This window comes from Eriocheir sinensis, unplaced genomic scaffold (genome assembly GCF_024679095.1).
Source record: "Eriocheir sinensis breed Jianghai 21 unplaced genomic scaffold, ASM2467909v1 Scaffold554, whole genome shotgun sequence".
NCBI classification, from domain to species: domain Eukaryota; kingdom Metazoa; phylum Arthropoda; class Malacostraca; order Decapoda; family Varunidae; genus Eriocheir; species Eriocheir sinensis.
Genome location: NW_026111892.1, coordinates 277459 through 303462, shown reverse-complemented (window position 1 = coordinate 303462; position 26004 = coordinate 277459). Strand labels below are relative to the sequence as shown.

The 26004-nt window shown below is 42.9% G+C and overlaps 2 protein-coding genes and 1 pseudogene across 2 annotated transcripts; 2 read left to right on the top strand and 1 right to left on the bottom strand.

Moving 5' to 3' along the window:
• Positions 1–3257: 3257 nt before the first annotated feature.
• On the top strand, positions 3258–10296 carry LOC126993082 (peptidyl-alpha-hydroxyglycine alpha-amidating lyase 2-like). Its single transcript, XM_050851917.1, has 4 exons — positions 3258–3515; positions 4432–4630; positions 5528–5731; positions 7832–10296. The coding sequence occupies exons 1-4, from the start codon at positions 3273–3275 to the stop codon at positions 8068–8070; spliced, it is 885 nt and encodes a 294-aa protein (XP_050707874.1). The 5' UTR covers positions 3258–3272; the 3' UTR covers positions 8071–10296.
• A 1800-nt stretch (positions 10297–12096) lies between these two features.
• Positions 12097–19486, top strand: LOC126993081 (aspartate aminotransferase, cytoplasmic-like). The gene is made up of 8 exons (XM_050851916.1): positions 12097–12299; positions 13805–13986; positions 14284–14392; positions 14935–15119; positions 15329–15512; positions 15940–16105; positions 17142–17284; positions 18000–19486. The coding sequence occupies exons 1-8, from the start codon at positions 12188–12190 to the stop codon at positions 18143–18145; spliced, it is 1227 nt and encodes a 408-aa protein (XP_050707873.1). The 5' UTR covers positions 12097–12187; the 3' UTR covers positions 18146–19486.
• A 486-nt stretch (positions 19487–19972) lies between these two features.
• Positions 19973–25552, bottom strand: LOC126993080 (peptide chain release factor 1-like, mitochondrial; annotated as a pseudogene).
• Positions 25553–26004: the final 452 nt, after the last annotated feature.

The window sequence follows — 26004 nt, the reverse complement described above, 5'->3', positions numbered from 1 at the left end:
GACTTCTATACGAGATGATGAGCCTTTTGGACACCCCGAGGCATGGCGGGTGAGCGGGTCGGGCAGGATGGGTCGATATGGAAGACAATTGTATGTATGGGGACATGGGGGAAGAGACATAAAATTGCCATTCAGCCTGTGCTTGATGACTGACTTCCTATGCGAGATGATGAGCCTTTTGGACACCTCTAAAGAGGCATAGCGGGTGAAAGGCGGGCGGAGCGAGGATGGATGATATGGAAGGCGTGTAGTGTATGGGGAAAGACATAAGTGCATAGATGACCTATGCTTCGATGACGACTTCCTATACGAGATGGTGAACCTTTGAACTCGGTATGGCGAATTGGTGGGGCCAGGCGGGGATGGATGATGGAAGACGGTTAGCATGTATGGAAGGGAACATAAGTGCATAAATTGACCTGTATTCAATGAAAACTTCCTATACTAGACGATGCAGGCCTTCTGGACACCCCGGGCGCTTGGCGGGTGAGCAGGTCGGGCAAGGATGACTGAACGAAGACTGTGGGTGAATGACAGATAGTTGTATGGAGAATGCATAAATGTCACTTCAGGATGGCGAAAACTCAAAATACAAAACCTTGACGCTCCAGAAACATATGTTGGTCCTGATCCTGTTGATGCCTGTGGAATATTATCGATCTGTTGGGAGTAACAGATAAAGACTGCGACCGCTCCGAAGCAGTTTTTCATTGTTTTCATTGAAGCAAGTAACTTATTGCCGGCGTATCTTAAAGTAGCCCTAATTTGCGTGACAGAATACTTGTTTTTATACAAAGTTCTCAGTGATACTAATTCATTGACATTAATTAACATAGAACATGATAGAGGTATTTGCGTCGTACCCAATGATGTTGCGTCCATATGTTTCCTGTCTGACACTGTGCACCATATTATCCCGAACTTCGCATGACCTCAGCAAGTTGTGTTCATGATTGCTGACTTTGAAAACCATCAATAACCACTAATAAGGATATCAAGCATAGGACTTACCGTTAAAATTGTTGGTCGTTGGTGTTGTGGTGGTGTGAGATGAGAAAGAAGTAGTAGAGCTAATGCAGAAGAAGAAGAAGAACTAGAACAAGAAGAACAAGACAAGAACAAAAAAGAGAAAGCAAAACAAGAAAAGAAAAGGAGAAAGAAAAAGAAGTAGGCTATAGCAAGAGATTGACGTAAAGGTGTTGGGATTATCATATTTGGAAACAATGACCTCTTTATTAATTCCCAAATCTCCTGGTAACGCATATTTCTAGGGTGAGCTAGAAAAATATACCACTGTAATAAAAGTAACCTCACTGTGATGGTACATATTTACGTTCATATATTTAAAATATGTTCAGAAAATCCCCTTGTGTTGTTTTTTTCACTGCGTAATCCATCACCCGGAAAAGAACGCAGATGTGCAAGTTCTCTCTCTCTCTCACCTCTCTCTCTCTCTCTCTCTCTCTCTCTCTCTCTCTCTCTCTCTCTCTCTCTCTCTCTCTCTCTCTCATCATGTATCTGGTGAACGTTCACTACTATCACTTTTGTTCCCAGGGAGTGTCCAGGGGCGGCCCTCGCGCCGTGGAGGGGCTGGGGTCCCTGTGAGCTGCAGCTGGAGGCAGGGCCATCAGGCAATCCGTGGACCCTGTTGAGCCCAAAATGATCCCTCTTCCACCAGGGACACGCGTTTGGGATCCTGGGTGGGAGGCGAGGCACTGTGAGCAACCCCAATAGCTACTAGATTAGGGACTATTACACTGGGCGGCTATTTTCCGTGGATCTTCGGTCAAACCACGATTTTCGCTGGCGTGGTTCTCATATTTCAGTGGTTTTCTGACGTGTCACGATCTTCGCTTCTGAAAGCTACAGTGATTTCACCAAGGAAGACGGTAATACTAAACATCATCATCATCATTTCAATAAGAAACAAATGAGAGGCCACACTAGCGGAAATCGTGGTTTGAATGGAATCCACGGAAAATTTGCCCAGTGTAATAGCACCTATAGAATTGCTTGATTTATAAGTGTGATAAGTGAGTGTTTCTCCACTTATAATGTATTATTTCTTTCAATACTACACTTCGTTTCTCTGTTCTCTCGCTCTCCCAATTTTGATATTTGTCTTGACAGCTAAATTGTCTTCTATATTCATTTTCGTCCCTCAACCTCCCTCTTTCTACTACCTGTAATATTTGTCTTGATAGCTAAACGTCAATGTACTTCTTTTTATATATACAGTTCACCCTCAGCCTTCTCGCTCTCCCAATTTTGATATTTGTCTTCACAGCTAAATTGTCTTCTTTCTATATTAATTTCGTCCTCAGTCTCCTCGCCTCTCACCTGTAATATTTGCCTTGAAACCTAATTACTGTCTCTATCTTCAATGTACTTCTTTTTATATATACACTTCATCTTCAGTCTTTTCCCCCTTCCAACTTTACTATTTGTCTTCATAGCTGAGTTGTCTCCATCTAAAACATATTTCTTTCTATATACGCTTTTTTCTCAGTCTTCCCGTTCTCCCAGCTGTAATCATCAACATTAAGCAGAAAATATCCCCCAACTATTAAACCCATCGCTATACAAGTGAAAATTGAACATTAGAATCTTTGCCGAAGCAGGACGAAACATATTGGCATCAGAGAGGAAGGAGTGAAAAATATTGAGTGAAGTTAATCGTTGCCTTGCAGTGGACCAATTATGACTAACGACGGTCGGATTATGTAATTATTTTAGTGATGCTGAATGGTGGTGACTCTTGGGGCCATTTTCTCATATATTTCAAGGCTAACACGCCCACATATGCTAAGGCTTTCGTAATGGTTGTGGGAATTTCACTGGGTATAGTTTTATGAACCTAGTGATAGTTTGAAAAGGTGGATGCATCACGCGAAAAACACTCACATATGCTAAGGCTTTCGTAATGGTTGCGGGAATTTCACTGGGTATAGTTTTATGAACCTAGTGATAGTTTGAAAAGGTGAATGCATCATGTACGCGAAAAACACTCACATATACTAAGGCTTTCGTAAAGGTTGTGGGAATTTCACTGGGTATAATTTTATGAACCTAGTGAGGGTTTGAAAAGGTGGATGCATCATGTACGCGAAAAACACCCACATATGCTAAGGCTTTCGTAAAGGTTGTGGGAACTTCACTGGGAATAGTTTTATGAACCTAGTGATAGTTTGAAAAGGCGTATGCATCATGAACGCGATAAACTCATGAGAACCCGCGGCTAATATTCTTCGTGAGCTTCAAAAATAATTGCTATGAGAGTCGAGAAGCGTCTAAGAATACTGATTTGGTGCTTCCTCAGGACGTTCAACGTGACCCACCACTACCAGGGCGAGGACGGGCCCCTGGGGGAGGACGTGGTGCTGGTGCTGGACCCGGAGTCTGGCGCGGTGGTGCGATCCTGGGGCGCCGGCCACTTCCTGCTGCCCCACGGCCTGACGGTGGACCAGCGAGGCAACACCTGGCTGACGGACGTGGGCCTTCACCAGGTGTTTAAGGTAAGGGGTGTCACGAAGTTTAGTCGGTGCAACATCTGTGGTCATATGCCGGAGAGACAGAAGGGGAAGGAATTATAGAAGGGAACAGATCCCAGGACACGGGACACATTCCTCCATTAATACCTGGTACCCATTCACTGCTGGGTGGACAGGGGCGTCGGGTATCGGAAAAGCCGCCCAAATTTTTCCACTCCGCCCGGGAATCGAACCTGGGCTCTCTCGGTTGTGCCACGGAGGATGACTGGCCGACTGAGGGATGTAAGGCGCAGATAGATAGGAGGCAGCTTGTTCAGTACCCCAAATCCTGACCTTACCGAAGCAATGTGACAGGAGGGTAGGGTAGGCGGTGGGTGAGTGGTAGCGTGCTGGGCCCACATTCACCGCATGATGGACGACGCGGGTTCGAATCCCCACGCTACCACCTCGGATTTTTCAGTCACCGCCGAGTGGCTTAAAACTACCCACATGCTATCCTGAAGACCACCCATCAACCCGGACTCTAGAGGAAACCGTCCAAGTAAACCAAGAAGGAGTTCCGGGAGGCAGCACACACAGACACACACACACACACACCATTACACATGCCCCCTACCTATCTTTGCCTTACAGCTAAATATAGGAATTACCAGTCACGTGAACATGACTATTCTCGTTAACTAATTTGGTTATGCAAAAGCTCAATTCTCCGCAACAACATCAGTATATCAACAGCCACAGCAACTCGTATCGAAGTGACCTATCTTTCGGCCACTCCTCTAAGTCTTTTTAGGAGCAGTGAGTAGCGGACTTTTTTTCACATTTTTTACCTTTTTTTTTATGCCTGTGCTGTAAAAAAAAAAAAAAATGTCTCCCATAACATCCATCCCTCCCTCTCTCCCTCACTCATTCATATTTTCCCTTCGTCCCTCTCCCACAGTTCCCTCCAGGCGGCGAGGAGCCTGAGCTGATCCTGGGCGAGCCGCGCGTTCCCGGCAGCGACAACACCCACTTCTGCAAGCCCACCAGCGTCGCTGTGGCCTCCTCCGGCGACTTCTTCGTGGCGGACGGCTACTGCAACGCCCGGGTCCTGCGCTTCGCTCCCGACGGCGTACTGAAGGACAAATTCGGCCACCCTGGTGAGTCCTGCAGGATGGGGAGAGGATACGACGGGGATTAGGAGGATATGGCAGGTCTAAGGATATGTATTTTGTCTAATCACGAGTTATTTAGAACCTGTAGGTCACTTAACCCCTTGAGTGTGGATTTCCTACAAGAAAACATCATCAAGCTACAGGAATGGAACAAAAAGTGGCTGCTACAATTCAGTGAAGAAAATGTAAAGTCCTGCAGCTTGGGAGGGGGTATCCAGCACACCAATACCACATGGGGAACACTCCACTATCCACCACAGAGGCAGAGAAAGACCTGGGAGTATGCGTTACCAGGCTACCAGTGAAGGCGAAATCCGTGCCAATCGCAGCGGGCGGGTTAAAGTCAAACTATTTTATATATTAGTCTATTTACAGTGCTATGCTGGTTAGCGGCTCCCAGACTATGGCATATGGATATTGTTGTTTATTGCGTCAGTCCATATGTTTATTTATATTGTAGACTAATTGGTATGGTGTAAACAAGGCAATATAACGTTTTCAATAGTGCATGTTAAATATATCTCTATCTGTCTATCTCTAAATATCTATCTCTATCTCATAAACTATATCTATCTCTGTCTAAATATATCTCTCTTCATCTATCTCTCTATCCAACTATCTATCCATCTATCTATCCAACTATCTATCTATCTACCTATTTATCAATCAATCAATCAATCAATCAATCAATCAATCAATCAATCAATCAATCAATCAATCAATCAATCTATCTATCTATCTATCTATCTATCTATCTATCTATATAACTATCTATCTATCTATCTAACTAACTAACTAACTAACTAACTATCTAACTATCTAACTAACTAACTAACTAACTAACTATCTCTATATTCTCCCTTCACCCACCCACCCACCCAGGACGCGACGGCAGCCCCAGCAGCCTGTACGTCCCCCACGGGCTGGCCCTGGACGAGAGCCTTGACTCTCTCTGCGTGGCCGACCGCGAGAACAGGCGGGTGGTGTGCATGCGCGCCGGCGTGCAGGAGCCAGACGTGTTTGGCGAGCATCTGAGAACCCTGCAGGACCCTTACCACGGCAGGGTGTTCGACGTGGCCGCCTTCAGTAAGTTATAAAGGACATATAAATAGATAGATAGATAGAAGTATAGATAGGTATATAGAATGATTGATAGATAGATAGAATGATTGATAATTAAATAGATAGATAGATAGATAGATAGAAAACTAGATAGATATATACAGATAAATCAATAGGTAGATTGGTATATAGAATGATTGCTTGATTGATTGATAGATAGATAGATAGATAGACAGATAGATAGATAGATAGATAGAAGAATAGATAGATACAGATAAATCAATAGGTAGATAAATAGGTAGATTGGTATATAGAATAATTGATTGATTGATATATAGATAGATACATGGATAGATAGATAGATGAGTAGATGGATGGTTTGATAGATAATTTGAGTGATTAAGTGATTGAATATTTGATTAACTGATCAGTAAGTAGTTTTTTTTTGTGTGAGAGAGAGAGAGAGAGAGAGAGAGAGAGAGAGAGAGAGAGAGAGAGAGAGAGAGAGAGAGAGTATCCCCTGGTCGCTCCCCCTTAACGGTTCAATCAATTTCAACTTCGATAGCGGGAGACAAGTTAGCCCGTCCAAACTCGAGGACCTTCTAATAGAGCAGATGGATATAGTAGCCCTTATCACCCTGACAGATTGTTCGTTCCTCCTTAACCTGGTAGCAGCGACGGGGAAAATTTGTGGCTTTACCGTGTAGCAGCGACGGGCTAAATTTGTGGCTTTACCGTGTAGCAGCGACGGGCCAAATTTGTGGCTTTACCGTGTAGCAGCGACGGGCCAAATTTGTGGCTTTACCGTGTAGCAGCGACAGGCCAAATTTGTGGCTTTACCGTGTAGCAGCGACGAGGAAAATTTGTGGCTTTACCGTGTAGCAGCGACGGGCCAAATTTGTGGCTTTACCGTGTAGCAGCGACGGGGAAAATTTGTGGCTTTACCGTGTAGCAGCGGCGGGCCAAATTTGTGGCTTTACCGTGTAGCAGCGACGGGCCAAATTTGTGGCTTTACCGTGTAGCAGCGACGGGCCAAATTTGTGCCATGATATAAACCCCAAAAAATAGATGATGCATAAACCGATCACAAATGCGTTATGTATATAATGAAATGGTTTGCGTGAGTGATGATTTTTTCTCACAATTCTCGCTTAGATGGGCCTTTAAGAAACATGATCCCCGGAGGTACCAGGCTAAATTAACACGTGGGGCAACTCAAAGCATGCAAGTGACGAATGGATGGATGGATGATGGCTTAAAATGAACCGTGCAGTAACTATGAGCTAACTAAGTGACTATTCTTACGTGTCATATATCACGGCAGCCACTGTAAATAAAATCCGCCTGCGCCATTATCGTTCTGGGGCCTACCGACGCTACAGGCAGTCCCCTCCACCCCCCCAAAAAAAAAATATCCTTACGAGTTTACTGAGGCGATGCTATACTCTGGGTGCTTAGTAGCGTTGGGGGAAGGAATGTTTACTTATATTAAACATGCATGGGCTAACTACCAACTAATTCTTCTGTGTATGCCGTCAGAAGTGTTGTTAGTGCTTGAGAATGGGCCGTCGAAGGAAAGGAGAGGTACTATATATATACGAGTAATATACGAAGTTAACCAAGAGGGAGAGTCTGCTTGAACTAACTAACGGTATTATCATTCTCTCGTGTACCCTATACCCTTAGAAGAGGCAGAGTCAGCTTGAGTAAAAGCGTGAGAAGGAATGAGAGGCAGAGTTAATTGATAATCCCCGTCATGTGATCTTCTGAGTGGCGCTGATGAGCATGAGAAGCAATGAATGAGGGAGCTAACTTAGTCTTTTTGTTTTCCTTCCGAGGGTTATAGTGGGCGTGAGAGGGAGTGTATGGGAGAACTAACCAATGATTCTTACCATGTGTTATTTTTTATGGGGGCTGGCGGATGTGAGAGGCAGTAAGAGGGCGACCTAACTATCTAATAATCCTCCTGTGTGTTCCTTCTGAGGGGTGCCGGGGTGAGAGACAGTAAGAGGGCGACTTAACTATCTAATAATCCTCCTGTGTGTTCCTTCTGAGGGGTTCCGGCGTGAGAGACAGTAAGAGGGCGACCTAACTATATAATAATCCTCCTGTGTGTCCCTACAGAGGGGGCGTTGGTGAGCGTGGGCGGCAGCGAGGGGGAGAGCGCCGCCATGGGCTTCACAACAGACCTGCGTGATGGGCAGCTGAAGGACATGTGGCGGCCCTCGCGGGGCTTCCACAACCCGCACGCCGTGGCCCTAAGCGGGGACGGCACCGCCATCTACGTCGCTGAGATTGGACCCAACAGAGTATGGAAGTTCGTGGTGGACAGCAACGGTGTGGGAACCCGGGCCATGTACTGAGCACCACCGCCAGACACGGACCAGGCACCGCCACGGACCACCGCCACGGACCTCCACCACAGACCATCGCCCTGACCTCCCATTGCATACCAAGGATTCCTGACGGCAAGGGGACAACGGCCACGTACTGAAGACCACTCCTACGGACCATCACTACGGAACATCGATTCGAATCACCACTATGCCCACTACAATAGACCATTGGTATGGCCCATCGCTACAGCCGTGGACCAGGCCACAAACCACCTCCATGGGCCTCCAATGACCTGCCTGCATGTGTTGTGAAACTGCTTAGGTTTGGCACTGCAAAAGAGGTGACTCCCGAACTGCATGGTGATCACGTGGCTTACACCGAGTCACCGGTGGAAGCAGTGCGCTCCTGCAACCCAAACTAGCAGGGCTGTGGCCTTGTATGGATCTTTAGGCCCATTAAAACAACACATCTAAATTTCCATTGGTTGGTTGCGTCAAATCATTGAGGGAAGGCTTGGTGTATTGCCCGAAATTTCCCTTTCCCTTACATTCGCACGACCTCTGCGTGTCACGAGAAACACGAGAAATTAATCCAAACCCGGAAAGGGGAGACTAATGTAACCGGCGTCGAGGATCGAACCAGCGACCGGCCAGATGGGAAGCCACTCCCCTACCAGTCTGGCTAACAAAAATGCTATCCAAGCTAAGTTAGTTGGCTGGGCTTTTCCCATCAGGCGGGTGACTACACGGCTCCTTTTCTCATCTAGATTGATTTCTGTGTTTCCAACTGAAAGTAGCGTTTGCTATAACTCTTTGGAGAGAATATTTGCCACCACTTGTATCGCTCGATTCCGCTTTCCTCTACGTGTCACGAAACACGAGAAATTTATCCAGACCCGGAAAGGGGGAACAAATGTTACCTGCCAAACAGGAAGCCACTTCTCTACCAATGAGGCTAAAGAGGTGTCCCACTAATCCAGTGCGTTTGGGAGGTTTTCCGCATCAGGCGGGTCACTACATTGGAAAAGGCAGCCCATTTCAAAAGATTTATCTTATCTTCCTCAACATATTTTTCAAAGATTTGGCCACACCGGTGCCTCAGAGCACAACATTTGGAAGATGACTGAAGAAAGCGAAGCCCATAACTTAGATTCATTGTATCTTTCGGAGACATATCTTTGTAGTTTTCATGTTAGAGAGAATGAAGAATGTCGTGAAGCAGGCAATAGGCTACTTGCTTCAGACAACAGTCGTCATTGTACGCATTTGCACGGGAAATACCTAACAACGCTATATAGAATGCCCTTCAAGTCCATCACAATTAGATTCAGTTGTGCTTTCCTTCTTATAGAGGGTGGAATCTGATTTGTAAGAAGAATGGACCCTCCTTTGCAAAAGTAGCCTGTTCCAGGGCTCTCAAGTACGAGTATATGGGTCGACTGAATGAGAGTACTGGCCGACTCCAGCACTTTGAAGCTGGACTGAAAAGATGTGGAAATATAAATTATGTAATGAATTCTTACCTTTGTGTCAGCAGCAGGCCCAGTGGAAGACAAAGTACTATGAGCCGGTATTATAGCCTTCGTATTTGTATACATAAATATACATTCATACATGTTTACATACATACATACATACATACATGCATAAAGACATACATAAAAAAACATATATGTACATTCATGCATATACTATCTACCAAACCCGTACCTACTTCTTTTTGACAATTTATATTCCTATAGGCTACAACAAACTCTCTCTCTCTCTCTCTCTCTCTCTCTCTCTCTCTCTCTCTCTCTCTCTCTCTCTCTCTCTCTCCTTAAAGTGATATGATCGACCTTATCTGATTATTCTTTATCTTCTAAAACGCTAATAGTCACTTACGTTGATCTCCCGCGGCAAACAATGAGAGAGAGAGAGAGAGAGAGAGAGAGAGAGAGAGAGAGAGAGAGAGAGAGAGAGAGAGAGAGAGAGAGAGAGAGCACCCCATAACTTACATGTGTGTTCTAAAGCACCTCACTAACACCTTATTAACCTGCGTACCTGTTTGACCACACGAGTATTCCTCAGTATTGGAGCGAGGGAGGGAGGGAGGGAGGGAGAGGAGGAAGGAGGGCAGCTGGAGCGCGTCGGAGTATTATAATAATTGAATAATATATCATTTGAGTGCTCTAACATACATATTATTATTATATCAAGAATTTAGTATAAGTTGTATTTGAAGAGAGAAATATATATCAACACTTAAGACAATGGATGTTTTCTTATATATGGCCTTTTAGTTATTTGACCATAAACAAACTTATAATAGATAGATGGATAGATAGATAGACAGGCAGCTTGAGAAAGGAAGAAAGAGAGAAAGAAAGAAATAATTTAGTTTGTATAATAGTTTGCTTCGAAAGAGAGCAACGCAGGAGCATATATCTGGGGGCGTGTCGCTTCACTCACCCGCCGCCTCCACCCCCGACGGTCCACCTATGCAAGCTCCCCCCAGTTACCCTTTTTTGGCAGGATCTCTCAGTTTCCCCCGGTCATGAGCTACGTGGGCGTCCCCTTGGTCTCCCCCACTCAGGTAGCCTTGCACAGAAACAACCCTCTAAGCATGTTAATATATGTTACTAGCTTTCGTGAACGCAAACTCACTGGTTCAACGCCATGTTTTCTTCTTGTCCTGTTTTTTTATTTTTATATATGCCACTGGGCGAGATAAAACTATTATTATTATTATTATTATTAGTAGTAGTAGTAGTAGTAGTATTTATTATTATTATTATTATTATTATTATTATTATTATTATTATTAACTGCAGTATATAAATTTTATGGAGAGAGGGAGGGAAGGAGGGCGGCAGGAATTATTACAATATGATTAGTTACTGTCGCAGTGGGATACAAAAACAGTTAAAATTCACTCATTATGATCTACCGCGAGTCCTCACCTGCCCGTACAGTCTCCGCGGGGGGCCAGAGAACTCCTGCTTCTTGCCATAGCCCAGTCTTCTAAATATATATGCCAAATAGTTTATATATAACTCCTGTGTGCAGTTCCTTGTGGCTGGCCCCTAGTGTTGATTGTAGCCTACTTTTCTCTATGTCATTATACTAACTACACTCTGTATATATATTGTTACACCACCCCGGCACATTCGTAACAATTAATATACTGTCTGGGGGTTGGGACGGCATGCTCCTCCCTTCTCCTTTGTTGTATCTGCAACAATAAACTTATCAAATATTCAATCAATTATTTTGATCTAATCCCAAGGTCGTTTAAAGTGGGTTACACGCAATATGGTTACACACACACACACATACACACATACACAGTTACCATATCATTGCACCGATCGAGTGGATGGTTGGCCCTGATACATGCAGATTTTATATAATAGGGCGTGGTCGTGTCCTGACAAAGGGCTGTATAAAACATTAATCAGTGGCCCGGGGAAGATCCAGATAAATAAAAAAAACAGGCAAGGTCACTAGAACACAATAAACGCCTGAACACACCGGCCGGAGGGGGATTGGAGGGGAAAACAGGATTAAGATGGGACCTAAACCATTGTCCAGGAGCAAATGAACCCGTGGAATAACTGTATTAGGTTAAATTAATGTGCTGGCTTTAGAAATGATAGCTAGAAAGATTTAATGGGACCTAAACCCTTATTCCATGGGCAAATACACCCGTGGAATTACTGTATTAGGTTAAATTAATATGCTGGCTTTAAAAATGATAGCTAGAAAGATTTAATGGGACCTAAACCCTTATTCCAGAAGCAAATGAACCCGTGGAATTCCTCTAATAGGTCAAAATAAAATGCTGACTTTAAAAATGATAGCTAGAAAGATTTAATGGGTGACCTAAACCATTAAATGAACCCGTGGAATTACTGAACTGGGTTAAATTAATATGCTGACTTTAAAAATGATAGCTAGAATGATTAAATAGCGATAATAAAGCTTGATTGAGTGACAATGATGGAGTTGTGTCACGCTCAAGGAGGAGATAAGGGGTTGAACACTACTGGCAACCGTCCGTCCCCGCACTTATACCCCTGAGGTGCTCCGAAGGTGTGTGTGTCAGTGTGTGCTGTGTGCTGCTCGCCTCTCTCTTCTTCTCCTCCTCCTCATCGCCGCTGCCATGGCCACCAGGTTCGCCGAGGTGAAGCAGGCGCCGCCCATTGAGGTGTTCGCCGTCAGCAAGGCCTTCACGGATTCCACCCACGAGAAGAAGGTCAACCTTAGTGTGGGAGGTACACCGCCCGGCTTACTGTTTTCCAATATGCCTAAAAGACCTTTCGTAATTATTGGGAATCACCACACGCCTCCAAAATACGATATTACGCCTCCATATACTTAAGGGGCGAAATACATGTGACTACCCTTTCCACTTTTTCTGGTATCTTTTTCTTTACTTTTATTTTTTTCCGCCAGTAATTATTGAGAATCATTTACGCGCCTCCAAAATACGATATTACGCCTCCATATTATACTTAGGGGCGAAATACATGTGACTACCCTTACCACTTTTTCTGGTATCTTTTTCTTTACTTTTAATTTTTTCCGCCAGTAATTATTGAGAATCATTTACCCGCCTCCAAAATACGATATTACGCCTCCATATTATACTTAAGGGCGAAATACATGTGACTACCCTTACCACTTTTTCTGGTACCTTTTTCTGTACTTTTATTTTTTCCGCCAGTAATTATTGAGAATCATTTACACGCCTCCAAAATACGATATTACGCCTCCATATTATACTTAGGGACGAAATACATGTCACTCTCTTTACCATTTTTTTCTATTTTTAAGTTTCTTCTTCTTCTTTTGACCTGTGACGCTTTGTATCGCTTCTTAGGTCCTCCTCCTCTCGTTCCTCCCTTCTTCTTGTTCACACACCTTCCTTTTCAGTGTTATGTTATTTTCTATCTAACTGAAATAGCCACTTATCTTCACTTATGGTTAAGGGACATGTATTTCGTCCCTTAAGTATAATATCGTATTTTGGAGACGCGTAGTGATTCTCAAAAACTACCAGACGTTTTAGTGAAGTGTTTGTAGCAATGGCAGTCACTCGTGCATGTTGTAGGTGAGGGAAAGGCGTTTTTTTGGCGTGTTGGTGAGGGTGGGCGGTGAGGGCAAGAGGTGCTCGCGTCTGTCCATCACGGTGACCCCCGCCCCGCGCCCCGCCACTCGCACTGAACCCTCAGCTTATCGGTGTTTCTCCCTTATCGTTGTTTGTCCCACACATATTGACTGCTGAGGTGATGGTAGATCAATATACCCTGTATACCCCTAGATAGGTAATCCTTTAAATCCTGCTACTTTCCATACTTTGGGGGTTGACTGGACCCCAAGGGAAATAAAATACACAAAGTCAGGTAATGAATTTATTGAAAGACTTAAACTAGTCACTTGATGTTTAAGGCCTCCTCAGTAATTTCAACTTCTATCTTAGTAGGAAACATAACTTTGAAATTCTGAAGAATATATTTCCAAAAAACTTTCTCATTTATTTAGTGACATTTAAAAAACATATGTTTAACAAAAATCCTGTGACCCCTTGGCATCCTTTGTCTTGGAACTGGGTATTATTCTAGTGTTTGCCCATACTCACTCCTCGCAACCAAAATTGGCTAGGGGGCCATTGAGACTTCGGGGAATGCGGTGGTAAACATGAAATGCGTCGCAAATGCATAGTTTTTGAGTAATTCTTTTCTGGTATTTTCATCCCTCATACACATTTATCCCATAGCCTACCGAACGGATGAGGGCAAGCCATGGGTGCTGCCGGTGGTGAGGAAGGTGGAGAAGCTACTGGCTGAGGATGATTCGCTCACCCATGAATACTTCCCTATCCTGGGGCTGGAGGCGTTCAGCGTCGCTGCCTCCAAGATCCTATTGGGAGCCTCTCATCCTGCATTCTCTGAGGGCAGGGTGAGGTGCTGTGCTGCATTCAAGCTGCTGAGCTTATTATGAGTTAGGGAAGACTCATTGGTTTCTTTATTGTGTGTTATGGGCAGTTAACAGTGGCAAGTTATACCTGTAGCAAAATTAGATTATTACAGAATTGACAGAGCTGATTACTTAACTCTTTCAATGACAGTGGAACAATGACAAGACTTTTCTTATGAACGCTACATTGACAGTAATGTTTAAAAAATGTCTTACTATTGTATTTTGAGTCTCTGTAATCTGTGGTTTTAATATTTGTGGCACTCCTTCTTCCCTCAGGTAACCTCTGTGCAGACCCTGTCAGGCACGGGTGGCTTGCGGGTGGCGGCAGACTTCCTGCACGGTGTTCTTAAGTATGACACAGTCTACTACTCCAGCCCTACATGGGGTGAGTGTTTCTTTTAATCAATGTCAAGATATGTATGTTAAAAGTTTACTTATTTATTTTACCACTTTATTTTATTGATATTTTCATCAACCAAATCACCATAATTCCAAACAAGTATTGCAGTTTGATTCTTCACCCATTCTGATTCTGAAAAGTTATCTATTTGACTTTCTCTTTAAGGCAGGGTTGTTTTGATTTAAATCAAGTGATTTAAATCGATTTAAATCAGAGTAAAAAAATAATGATTTAAATCAAAATTAAATATACTGTATTTAAAATGATTTAAGTGTTATATCTAGAGTAAAATATCTAATGATTTAAATTATATATATATATATATATATATATATATATATATATATATATATATATATATATATATATATATATATATATATATATATATATATATGAACAAGGCATCAGAGCTGTATGTAGGGAGACATGCTAACATGATGGATAGGAAGAAATAAAGATAAGTTTATCTTTATTTTCTAACTTTAATGCCCAGCCTTGAATTACCCTTTTTATTACCATGCCAGGCAACCACCGACTTATCTTCGATCTGGCTGGCTTCACCAACCTCCGCACATACCGCTACTGGGATGCAGGGAAACGCGGCCTGAACCTTGATGGCATGCTGGAGGACTTGAACAATGCCCCAGAGAACTCTGTTGTCATCCTCCATGCCTGTGCCCACAACCCCACCGGTGTTGACTGCACACAGGTTTGTTTGTGGCATTTACCAGCTTTCTCCTTCCTTGAAAATCATGTATGCCTTAGAACAGTTGGCTACTGAAGTGAGTGATGTTGGAGGAAGTATTATGAAGTAAAGCAAATCTTCATGAGGGAACATCAGGAACTTGCTCCTATTTAATGAGTGGCATCAAGTTGGCAAAGCTTTGTTTTCACCTCTTGTTTGTTGTTTTGTTTCAGGATCAGTGGAAGCAGATTGCTGACGTTTGTGAGCAGAAGAAGCTGTTCCCTCTGTTTGACTCTGCCTACCAAGGTTTTGCTTCTGGTGACCTGGACGCTGATGCCTGGTCTGTGCGCTACTTTGCTGACCGTGGCTTTGAATTGATGGGCACACAGTCCTTCTCTAAGAACTTTGGACTTTACAGTGAGTTTTGTGCACCTTTACTGGGGTCATTAGTAAGTTAGAGTCTCTTCTCACCCTGCTGGAGAGGGATAAGCAAAGATACTGGAAAGGCTCAGCCATTCACACACACTACTTGACCCTCTTTCTGCTCTCCTACCTTATTATTATTTTTTTAATTTGCATAATGAGAGGATGCGGCATACATATCTTCTTAATACCTCTTTGTTTCTTTATTTTTAAGTACATTTTAAAATCTATGCTGTGAAGGTACTTGTACTGTTACATGAAGTTTATCAGAAGACAAGCTATGATAAAAGTGTAAATAAGTTTTTATATAAAACATATAAGATGATTACGTTTCATAAAATGGCATTTTGACCTTAAATTATTCAGCTACAAGTTTGTCTGATTGACGAAAATTACAGCACATGGCATTTTTATCTTACAGACGAGCGTATTGGTAACCTGGTGCTGCTGCTGAAGGACTCCTCAGTCATCACCCCTGTGCGGTCCCAGCTGACCCTGCTGGTGCGTGGCTCCTACTCCAACCCACCCTGCCACGGTGCACGGATCGTCACCAAGGTGCTCACCGACCCTGCACTCTTCGAGGAATGGTAAGCTTGTGTATACATTGTCAGGAAGGTGCGTCCACTCTTTCAGGCCCTAGGTGGGTATGTTTCAGGAGCCCCCTTGCAGTGCCATGACCTAGCTTTAACCCTTTACTTAATAAGCCATGATCACCACAGTCCAGTGCACCAGGATCTCATTATGTGTGCGCTGAACATGAAAATTTGGAGTTGTAAAATGAATGCTTCTACCTGTCTAGAGCGTCTCGAGTCATGCAGCTGTGAACCTGAGTACACCACCTGGAGTGTACACTTAACTCTGTATATTTTCTTTAATGAACTTCTGTGGGATGTTTTTTTTATCGCTGTGGCTGAAAAGTACTCCATGTTGAGGCTTGTTAGTTTAGTGAGTCAGTCTTCTCTCAACTGCCAAAAATGTAACAAAAGTTTGTCATCCCAGTAATGGAAAAATGAGGAAATATGACTTTTTACACTGACTGAGAATATATGAAAGGGGATATTTTCAACTATAATGATATGAAAGTGAAAATATTGGAATTTATCGTTGGTGTATTACCACTTCACGAAATGTTGATGTCAGCTAATTTCAGTGATGACACACGTTCATATTTACATGAAATATTATGTTACTGTAATGCTTTGTGGTGTGTTTATTGTGTTTGGTAAATTTGTAAAGAATGTGGATAGAGGATGTTTCAAGAAGAGCTGGAACACACTTGTTGCTCTTGCTGCACTAAGCATTTGCAATAGGCTATCTCATCATCATCATCATCATCATCATCGTGTAACGTCCATTTATTCCCTATGGTGGAGTTGGACGGGATATGAGCCTCCTCCACTGTTGCCGGTCCATAGCCATTTCTTCCAGCCTGCTCATATCTCAGGATGTGTTCTTCTCTTCTCCTCACATGTCCAAACCACCTTAATCTGGTCTTACTCTTACCCATAGACTATCTCACAGCATGCTATTTTTATGGGAACGGATCCACACAGGCCAAAGAGATCCTTGTATAATGGGTGCATAAGTTGGTTTAATGACAGACTACTGCGGTCATCCCAACAGGAAAGAATGCATCCGGACCATGAGTAGCCGCATCAAGGAAATGAGGAAGGGCCTGAGAGAGCGGCTGGAGAAGCTGGGTACGCCGGGCACCTGGGACCACATCACCGCCCAGATTGGCATGTTCTCCTTCACTGGCATGTCAGGTAAGAGCACTCAAGTTTTCTTTGGATGTATTCATCATCATCATCATCGTTTAACATCCATTTATTCCCTATTGTGGGGTTGGGCGGGATATGAGCCTCCTCCACTGTTGCCGGTCCATAGCCATTTCTTCCGTGATGTGCAGCCTCCTCATATCTTCCTCCACCACCTTTCTCCACGTCTTCCTTGGCCTTCCTGATGGTCTTCTGCCCTCTACCTCAAAGTTCAGTGCATGTATTGACAATAGTATCAGTTATGGAATGCAGAACTAAATTGCTCTAGAAAAGCTGATGACTGATATGCTGGGATAGAAAAGGTTCATAAGGCAGTGAATGAATAAAAGAGTCAAGGGAGTTGATTTTTAGCCAGAAATCCAGAAAGTCTTGGTCACCTGAGAGTTTGTTGAGCTGTGAGCCATTGTTAGGCACAAGAGATAATGAGCTGTACAGACTGACATTTTAGGGGACAACTGCAGTGTTACTCATTTCACCTTGTGTAAATTCTGCCATTATTGATCTGACAATGTCTGAATTATTTTATATAAGTTATGGATGCAGTCTTTGCAGTGGGGTGTGTGGATATGCAATGTGGGCCATTCTGCAAGGCAATTATTTTTCTAGTTGCATTTTTTTTCTCAAGACCTTTCACCAGCTTTGTGATGTGGAAGGCAATGATAACTTGAGTGACAACTATACCTGTACTATTTGTTTTCCTCAGCTGAACAAGCCAAGCACCTTGCTGACAAGTACCACATCTTCCTTCTGTCCAGCGGGAGGATAAACATGTGTGGCATCACCACCGGGAACATTGACTATGTTACCGAGGCCATTCACGATGCTGTATCCAACATTACCAAAGCCTGAGGCACTTGAGCTCAGGAAAGTAGTTCAGCAGCCACATGCTCTCTAGTCAAGTAACTAGGCAGAAGCAGATGTAGATGTGGCCTTGTCTAGAAATCTTCAGTGAGGTAATTGACGGTCGTTCACAATAACTTTGTGATAAACTTTCTTTTAGTGGTCTAAGATTTTGTCATAGATTCTTTTAATATATTTTAAAGTCTCAGTAATTGAACATCAGTGCGATTACTCTTCTTAACTGTTTTAGATGTATCAAATGTTCTGTTGATATGTTTTTATGTTATTTTAAAATATATTTGATCAGTCAGTAATCATTTGAGATAGCCAAGTCTGTAAGAGTGTCTAAAAATTTATCAGTATTCAAAATACCTGATGAATTTATCAATTATTGAAACACCGAACACAAATGGGTGAAGTAAGACTTCAGGGGCACCGGGTCAGTGGAGGTTGGAACAACAGTACTTTTGGCCCAGGTGTGGCTGAGTGCTGCTCACTACACCAAAGACTTAATGGGCAGTATTCTCAATACAGTGGTATTGAATTCTAGGTGAATTGTTGTATTTTAACAGTGAGCTTGTTTTGTGTGAATTGGTACAAAGTGAACAGTTTGTACTCATCACTGCTCACTACTTAAAATATTACAATGCCTTGAGGCTGACCTTTTCTAAGCCACAATCACTTCATTTGTGTGACTTTCTTGACATCTGACACACAGTCATTGCTGTGTCGCAAATGTTACTATAACGAGCAATATGAGCAAGAACTGTTGAACAACAGTGCAGTTTCAAGTTTTTTTCACCAGCAGTTTTCTGAATAAATAAATTATATATACACCTTTGTACACATGCATGTGTATAAGACTTAAAAGCTATGCAGCTTTAATGCAGCCTCATGCAGTATTTACACAGCTGACCACCAGCTGTTACATTCACAGCCTTAATGTTGTGATGAGCCATGCTTTCACGAATTTGATTATATAAATTCATCCTTACGTCACCAGGTGGCTACTAAAGGTACTAAATGTAGTAATTGTGGTGGTCTGCTTGACACTTACATCACTCAAGAATGATTATACTTCCATCTTGGATCAGAGTGACACTTATTTGACCAGCAAGTGTCTGACACGTGAGAATATGTTGCTCAAGGGCCAGGGCTGTGTGGGCATTGGTAGTGGGTGACCAGACCACGAGGGTATGCAATACTTCCGAGTGATCACAGGTGTGTGGATGCAATGTTTTATGCATTATTTTGCAGGAGATGCAGAGAACAATGAAACGTGTAAATATTACAGTTGTATATTGTATAAGTAATGTACAGCTGAAACAATAAAGCAGTTATAATCTTGTACTCCACAGATTTGTTTTCTACAGTGTGGAGCCCTCACCCTTTGGTAGGAGAATTATGACTCCTGATTCTGAAGATGTTTTAACCCACCCGCTGTGATTGGCACAGATTTGTCTTTCACTGGTAGCCTGGTAACATATAGTCCCAGGTCTTTCTCTGCCTCTGTGGTGGATAGTGGAGTGTTTCCCATGTTGTATTGGTATGCTGGATATCCCCTCCCAAGGTGTATGACTAAATATTTTTCTTCAATGAATTGTAGCAGCCACTTTTTGCTCCATTCCTGTAGCTTGGTGATGTCTTCTTGTAGGAAATCTGCAGTCAAGGGGTTATAATCCCAAGAGCATCATGGGACAAAGGCCTCACAACACACATTTTGGCCAAAGTTGGAATAAATTGCTTTCATTAAGATCATCATGAGACATCTGAAATCCTGCAGGTAAGAAACAATGAACATCATGTAGGAGGAATCAACAGAAAGCAAACACGTAGTCCAACTCTGGGTTATTTTAATGGGTCTCAAAACTTGCCATGGCTGTAATAGCAGATAAGATCAGCATACCTCAAGTAAAACCATTGGATAATGTACAAGGAATCCACAGCAACAAAGGTAACTCAGTTCTTGCTGAAAATGATCTCCTGAAGAGCCTCCCTCTGACCCTCCTCCAGCAGCTGACACACAAGTGCATGGAAGGTGTCCGTGCCGCTCATGAAGGCTGCCAGGTTGTGAAGGGACACTCCCACCCTGCAGGAGACTCAAGTTAGTAAGGGACATGATGACGCTCCCACCCTGCAGGAGACTCAAGTTAGTAAGGGACATGATGACACTCCCACCCTGCAGGAGACTCAAGTTAGTAAGGGACATGATGACACTCCCACCCTGCAGGAGACAAGTTAGTAAGGGACATGATGACACTCCCACCCTGCAGGAGACTCAAGTTAGTAAGGGACATGATGACACTCCCACCCTGCAGGAGACAAGTTAGTAAGGGACATGATGACACTCCCACCCTGCAGGAGACTCAAGTTAGTAAGGGACATGATGACACTCCCACCCTGCAGGAGACTCAAGTTAGTAAGGGACATGATGACCTCCCACCCTGCAGGAGACAAGTTAGTAAGGGACATGATGACACTCCCACCCTGCAGGAGACTCAAGTTAGTAAGGGACATGATGACACTCCCACCCTGCAGGAGACAAGTTAGTAAGGGACATGATGACACTCCCACCCTGCAGGAGACAAGTTAGTAAGGGACATGATGACACTCCCACCCTGCAGGAGACAAGTTAGTAAGGGACATGATGACACTCGCCTCATGAACATTCCTCGTTTAGCTCATCTAGGAAGCAGACAAATACATGTAAATAATTTTCATTTGTGTTGTGCCACTTTGTAATATTATGACTGTGTCCAACAGTTTTCTTTTGAAATATGGAAGTTGCCTTTTTAACCGAAGTTTATTTTTTACAGTGTGCGAGTAAATGCAACATTATACATTTCATAAAGTGTATGTCATGAGTCTATTCCTACAGTTTACTTTTTTGGATGTCCTTCTGACTGCAAACATATATGATACCACTCTAGCTACAAAATTTCCCAAGTTGGCACTGAGACCATTGTGGTGCACTGCACACTCAATGAATCAAATCTAATCATTTCCTAACTATAAGTATTGGGTGCGTTTGGTAAATTTACATTCTAAATAGCATCCTATAGTCAAACCATTTCAAATAGTCCATTTGGGCATTTGATTCCACAGGTCCTTTCTTCTCCTCTGCTGTGCCACACAGTCCCAACACCTATCCTGTACTCTCATGTGTTACCTATAGGTAACATATAAAGGGGAAAAAATAGGTGTTGGGACTGTGTGACAGAGCAGAGGGAGGAAAGGACCTGCGGAATCAAACACCCAAATGGACTATTTGAAATGGTTTGACTACAGGATGTCATTCAATTTGTACCCTGAACTGTAAATTAGTTTCTTATTTCAAGATATAAATTTCATATTTGGCATTAAAAATACTATACATGAAAAACTCCCAAGGATGGTATCTCAATATAGGATATTGTGACTCGGTATCAAGTAAATTAAAACTGTTGCTTAAAAAACAAGAGGTGGTTGGTCACCTGTGGTCGGTGACGCGATCCTGAGGGTAGTTGTAAGTTCGAATCTTCTCGGAGCGCCCCCTGCCCCCAATCTGAAGGAACGGGAGGGAAGAAAAATAGAAGTTCAAATATGCAATAACTATTTGAACTGAAGTAGTATCAGTCATCAATTCTTGGTCTTAGGAAATTACGTAAAAGTGTATGATTATAAACATACCTTGAAAATGTTTTAGTCTAGAAAGCCAATAATATCTACCAAGATGATGAAATATAACAAGATAGGAAATTCTTGGCTTTATTATAAGACTTTGTGGAAAATATCGGATGTAGACAAAATATAATAATAAAAAAATAAAGTAGGAAGGTGATACACAGACTTGTAACTTTCCTATAACTTGAACACAATCTTCTAAAGACAGAAAAAGCAGCATTTGTGTGAAGTATTACCTGCAGCTTCCTGTTGGAGGTGTACTGGTGTGTGTCGTGGTCAAGCTGCTGCTGGTAGAGGCGAGCACGCAGCTTCCTCATGCAGTTGTCTCTGTTTCTGTGTTGTGACCGCTCGGACTGGCTCTCCGCAAACAACCCTAAGAGGGGAATGAAGGGTTAACATCTCCAGTGATACATTTTAACGGTATCAGTGGTGCATGAAAACAAGTTACATGCTTCAACAGTATTATAATAACCAATGGCTGTCTGCTTCACATATTAGGGTGATAAATTGTTTCTTTACACCGTAACTAAAGAAGCCTTCCCTAAGAGACTGGTTGGAGATGGGAAATGCAGCACCTTACAATGAGAACTTTTAATGGTTCATATGCAAAGTACACCTTTGGTTTAGCTTTAGTATGGTGAATAATGCTTTTGGAAAGGCTGCAACAAGCTGCCCTCTGTTTATAAATGTGTCATTAAAGTAGAAGTGATGCTTGTGGGCTGATTGTCATGATGCCACACCACCAGGTGATGCAGCCTCACCTGACGGCAGATGAGTTATTCTCACGGCACTGTTTGTGGTGTTGACGTGGCCCTCGCCCGCTGGCCCGCTTGGTCTCAATCCTCAGATCTTTTTCTGCTATCTGAATGTCAATCTGCCGAAGTGAAACATAATATGAATAACTCGAGAGAACTCAGAAAAAATTGCTGTATATTATAAGTACTTTGCTCTTTTCAGTCCTGCACACTTCATATTCTGCCCCACACTCCTGTATGGAAGTTTTTATGGATCCATATTCAATCTCCCCTCTCTAATTCTATGTATGCACAGTACCAGCTCACCTCAGAGGGCTGAGGCAGCACAGCGACAGACACTGTGGAGGTGTGCACCCGGCCAGCTTTCTCTGTCTTGGGCACGCGCTGGACGCGGTGGGTGCCTCCCTCGTACTTGAGGCTGCCATACACGTAATCACCATTTAGCACGATGGACCCATGCCTCAGGCCACCTGGGGAGGATGCCATCATTGTTACCTTGTTCGTGACAATACGTGGCAAAGTTTCAAGTGTAGGAATGCCCAAGAAAATTAGTAAAGATGTGAAATCCTCAGGTAAGTCATATAACTCTGAATTTACTAAAAAGGATTAAAATCCTAGTTTGGGTATTTAAAACCCAAGAGAGCATCTTTACACATGCACATTACACAAAGTATTGGCCAAGCCAGGAACTCTGAAGCAAGTCCCTAGTCGTATAGAAACCCCCCCAAAAATGGAGCAGACAGACACATCTACTACTTGCCAATTTCTGTTGTCTCGTAGTCAATGACTTGCTCCTCCCAGCCTCTGTATTGTGCGTAGGACAGGTACATGTTGAAGACTTCCTGGCAGAACAGCATGGCCTCCTGTCCCCCCACCCCGGCACTCACCTCCACCACCACATTCCTGTCATCCACCACCTCCTCAGGAACAAGTGCACTCAAGACCTGTGTGGAAGGGCCGTATGAGGATCGATAACTGTTTCCATTCTTTTCATATTAAACTTATTCATTTGGACGTAATTCTATTCTGCCAGATAAAATGAATCAGGCATCTAATTACACTAATTTAAAGTAACTATTTTAAAGTATGAAACTGTAACAAGGATCTCTCACATCAGCATGTTACTGACAAGATAATTTTAAAGTTCCATCCTGTTCTCATGACTAACTAGCGAGAGTGTTGAGTTCAAATTGTACTTTTTTGCCAGTGACAGTGCACGTCATGAGAAGAAGACTTAAAATCCATTTTTTTATAGTTGCGCTTCAAGCGATGCATCAATACATGACGAAATCCCCACCTCCTCTTGCATATCCAGCAGCTTCTGTCTGGCTTCCTGTAATTCCTCTCTGGCCAGGTCTTGCATCTCTTTGCCCCCTTCATTGCTTTTAGCCAAGGCAGACAGTTCCTTCATCTCGGACTGAACTTGTTCCACCTTGAGAAGTTGAGACCAGAGTATAAAATTAAAATATTGTATGCATTGGTTATAATAATGTGTTCTGTATTAAAAATGAAGAGCAGATGAGCTGTATGTAACAAGTAGGTACTAAACAGAACTTCCAATTTTCATATACCTATATCAACTTGGGAGCTCTTTCCATTTAGTTTCAGTCCTTTTGTTGTAAAGCACATTAGCATTGAATATCATTTCATCACAGAATAATGGACATACATGGAAAATCAATGTCCACAAAGTTCTTGAAAGCATCTCAGGCTCCTGATGCAACCCATGGATCACAGTGTTTTGTTTCCCCTCACCTGTCCTCACCTGGTCCAGCAGCATCATGAGGTGTGCTTGGTCCTTGGCTGTCTGTGCCCTTGCTTCACTCTGCTCATGGTCTTTCCTCAGCCTCCTCAGGTAGGCCTGCACTCTGGGGTTATCTAGAGACAGTTCTTCTAGGTCTGGTTGACTGGACTTGCTCATCCATCTCTTGTGAGTAAGAATTTGCTCACCTTTAAAATGAGTCCACTTACTCTTCCTCACTGAAGCTGTGTATTCATGTGCCAATGATCCAAATAATCTTTTAGTTATAAGGAACTTGTTGACAGATATTTGAGGCTGCACCGCCACATGTTTGCAGGAGAGGCAACATTCTCTGATATGCAAAATATGTGTTGCTCTTCGGGCCAAACCAGACTGTAGGATTTGTCTCATACTCCCGGGCCTTTATAGGAAATCTGAAAGGAACAACAGCAAGTTCATGGTAGAGATGATTTAAATTATGGCATATATAGAGTATTGGTCAGTCCTCAGAGTTCTGACATAATGAAGTTCTCTGTAGTATACAAAAGTATTCTTGGAGAGGGAGTTTGTTAATTTACTATTAAAGTTTATCAAGCTCAACTTTATGAATGAACTCCTCTGAGTGATCCTCAACCGAACTTAAATTTTGGACGTGAAGAAAAGGGGAAAAGTAGAAGTGAAAAGGGAAGATAGAAGGCAGGAATGGGGAAAGTGCAATGAGAAAAATGGAAGGAGGGCAGGAGAAGGGGAAAAAGAAAAGAATCAGAAATGGGGGTTCATAAACTAACAACCCCAGCTTAACCTAATGGATAGTAGCTTATTACAGTTAAGGAGAGTAACCCATACCCAGTAAAATAATAACTTATCAGATTATAGATTATATAGAGTGATGTATTGATGTACAGGTGTAGTGTGGCGACTATGCCTGATGAACGAGCCTCCCATAACCCACTTAGCCAGGGGGGTACCTCTTTGGCCAACTCGGCAGGGAGTGGCTCTCTCGTCACGCTGGTCACGGGTTCAATCCCAGCCCAGGCAGCCGGCGAATACCCTCTCCTGGTCTTGATTAATTTCTCCTGGGGCATGACACAGGGTCCAGGGGATACATTCTTTCTCTGGACCCTGGTGATGTAGATCCTAACCTTCCCATCTCACGGCACTCAAATCAAATATAGCTTCCCACAAAGAAATATAGAGGTTTGGAACAGACTAAGTGAGGATGTAGTATCGGCGAGAAGTGTGCAAAGCTTTAAGGAAAAGTTGGATAAATGTAGATACGGAGACGGGACCACACGAACGTAAAGCCCAGGCCTGTAAAACTACAACTAGGAAAATACAACTGGGTAATTACAGCCACATTCCCCTGAACTGCTAATCACTGTCAACCTGCTGTATATTAAATTGTATGTGATCTTATCTAGCATTTGTCTGTGTATCTGTCTTCGTGTTGCTAATGCTAATCACTGTCAACCTGCTGTATATTAAATTGTTTGTGATCTTATCTAGCATTTGTTGTGTGTATTTGTCTTCGTGTTGCTAATGCTAATCACTGTCAACCTGCTGTATATTAAATTGTTTGTGATCTTATCTAGCATTTGTTGTGTGTATTTGTCTTCGTGTTGCTAATGCTAATCACTGTCAACCTGCTGTATATTAAATTGTATGTGATTTTATATAGCATTTGTTCTGTGTCTTTGTCTTCGTGTTGC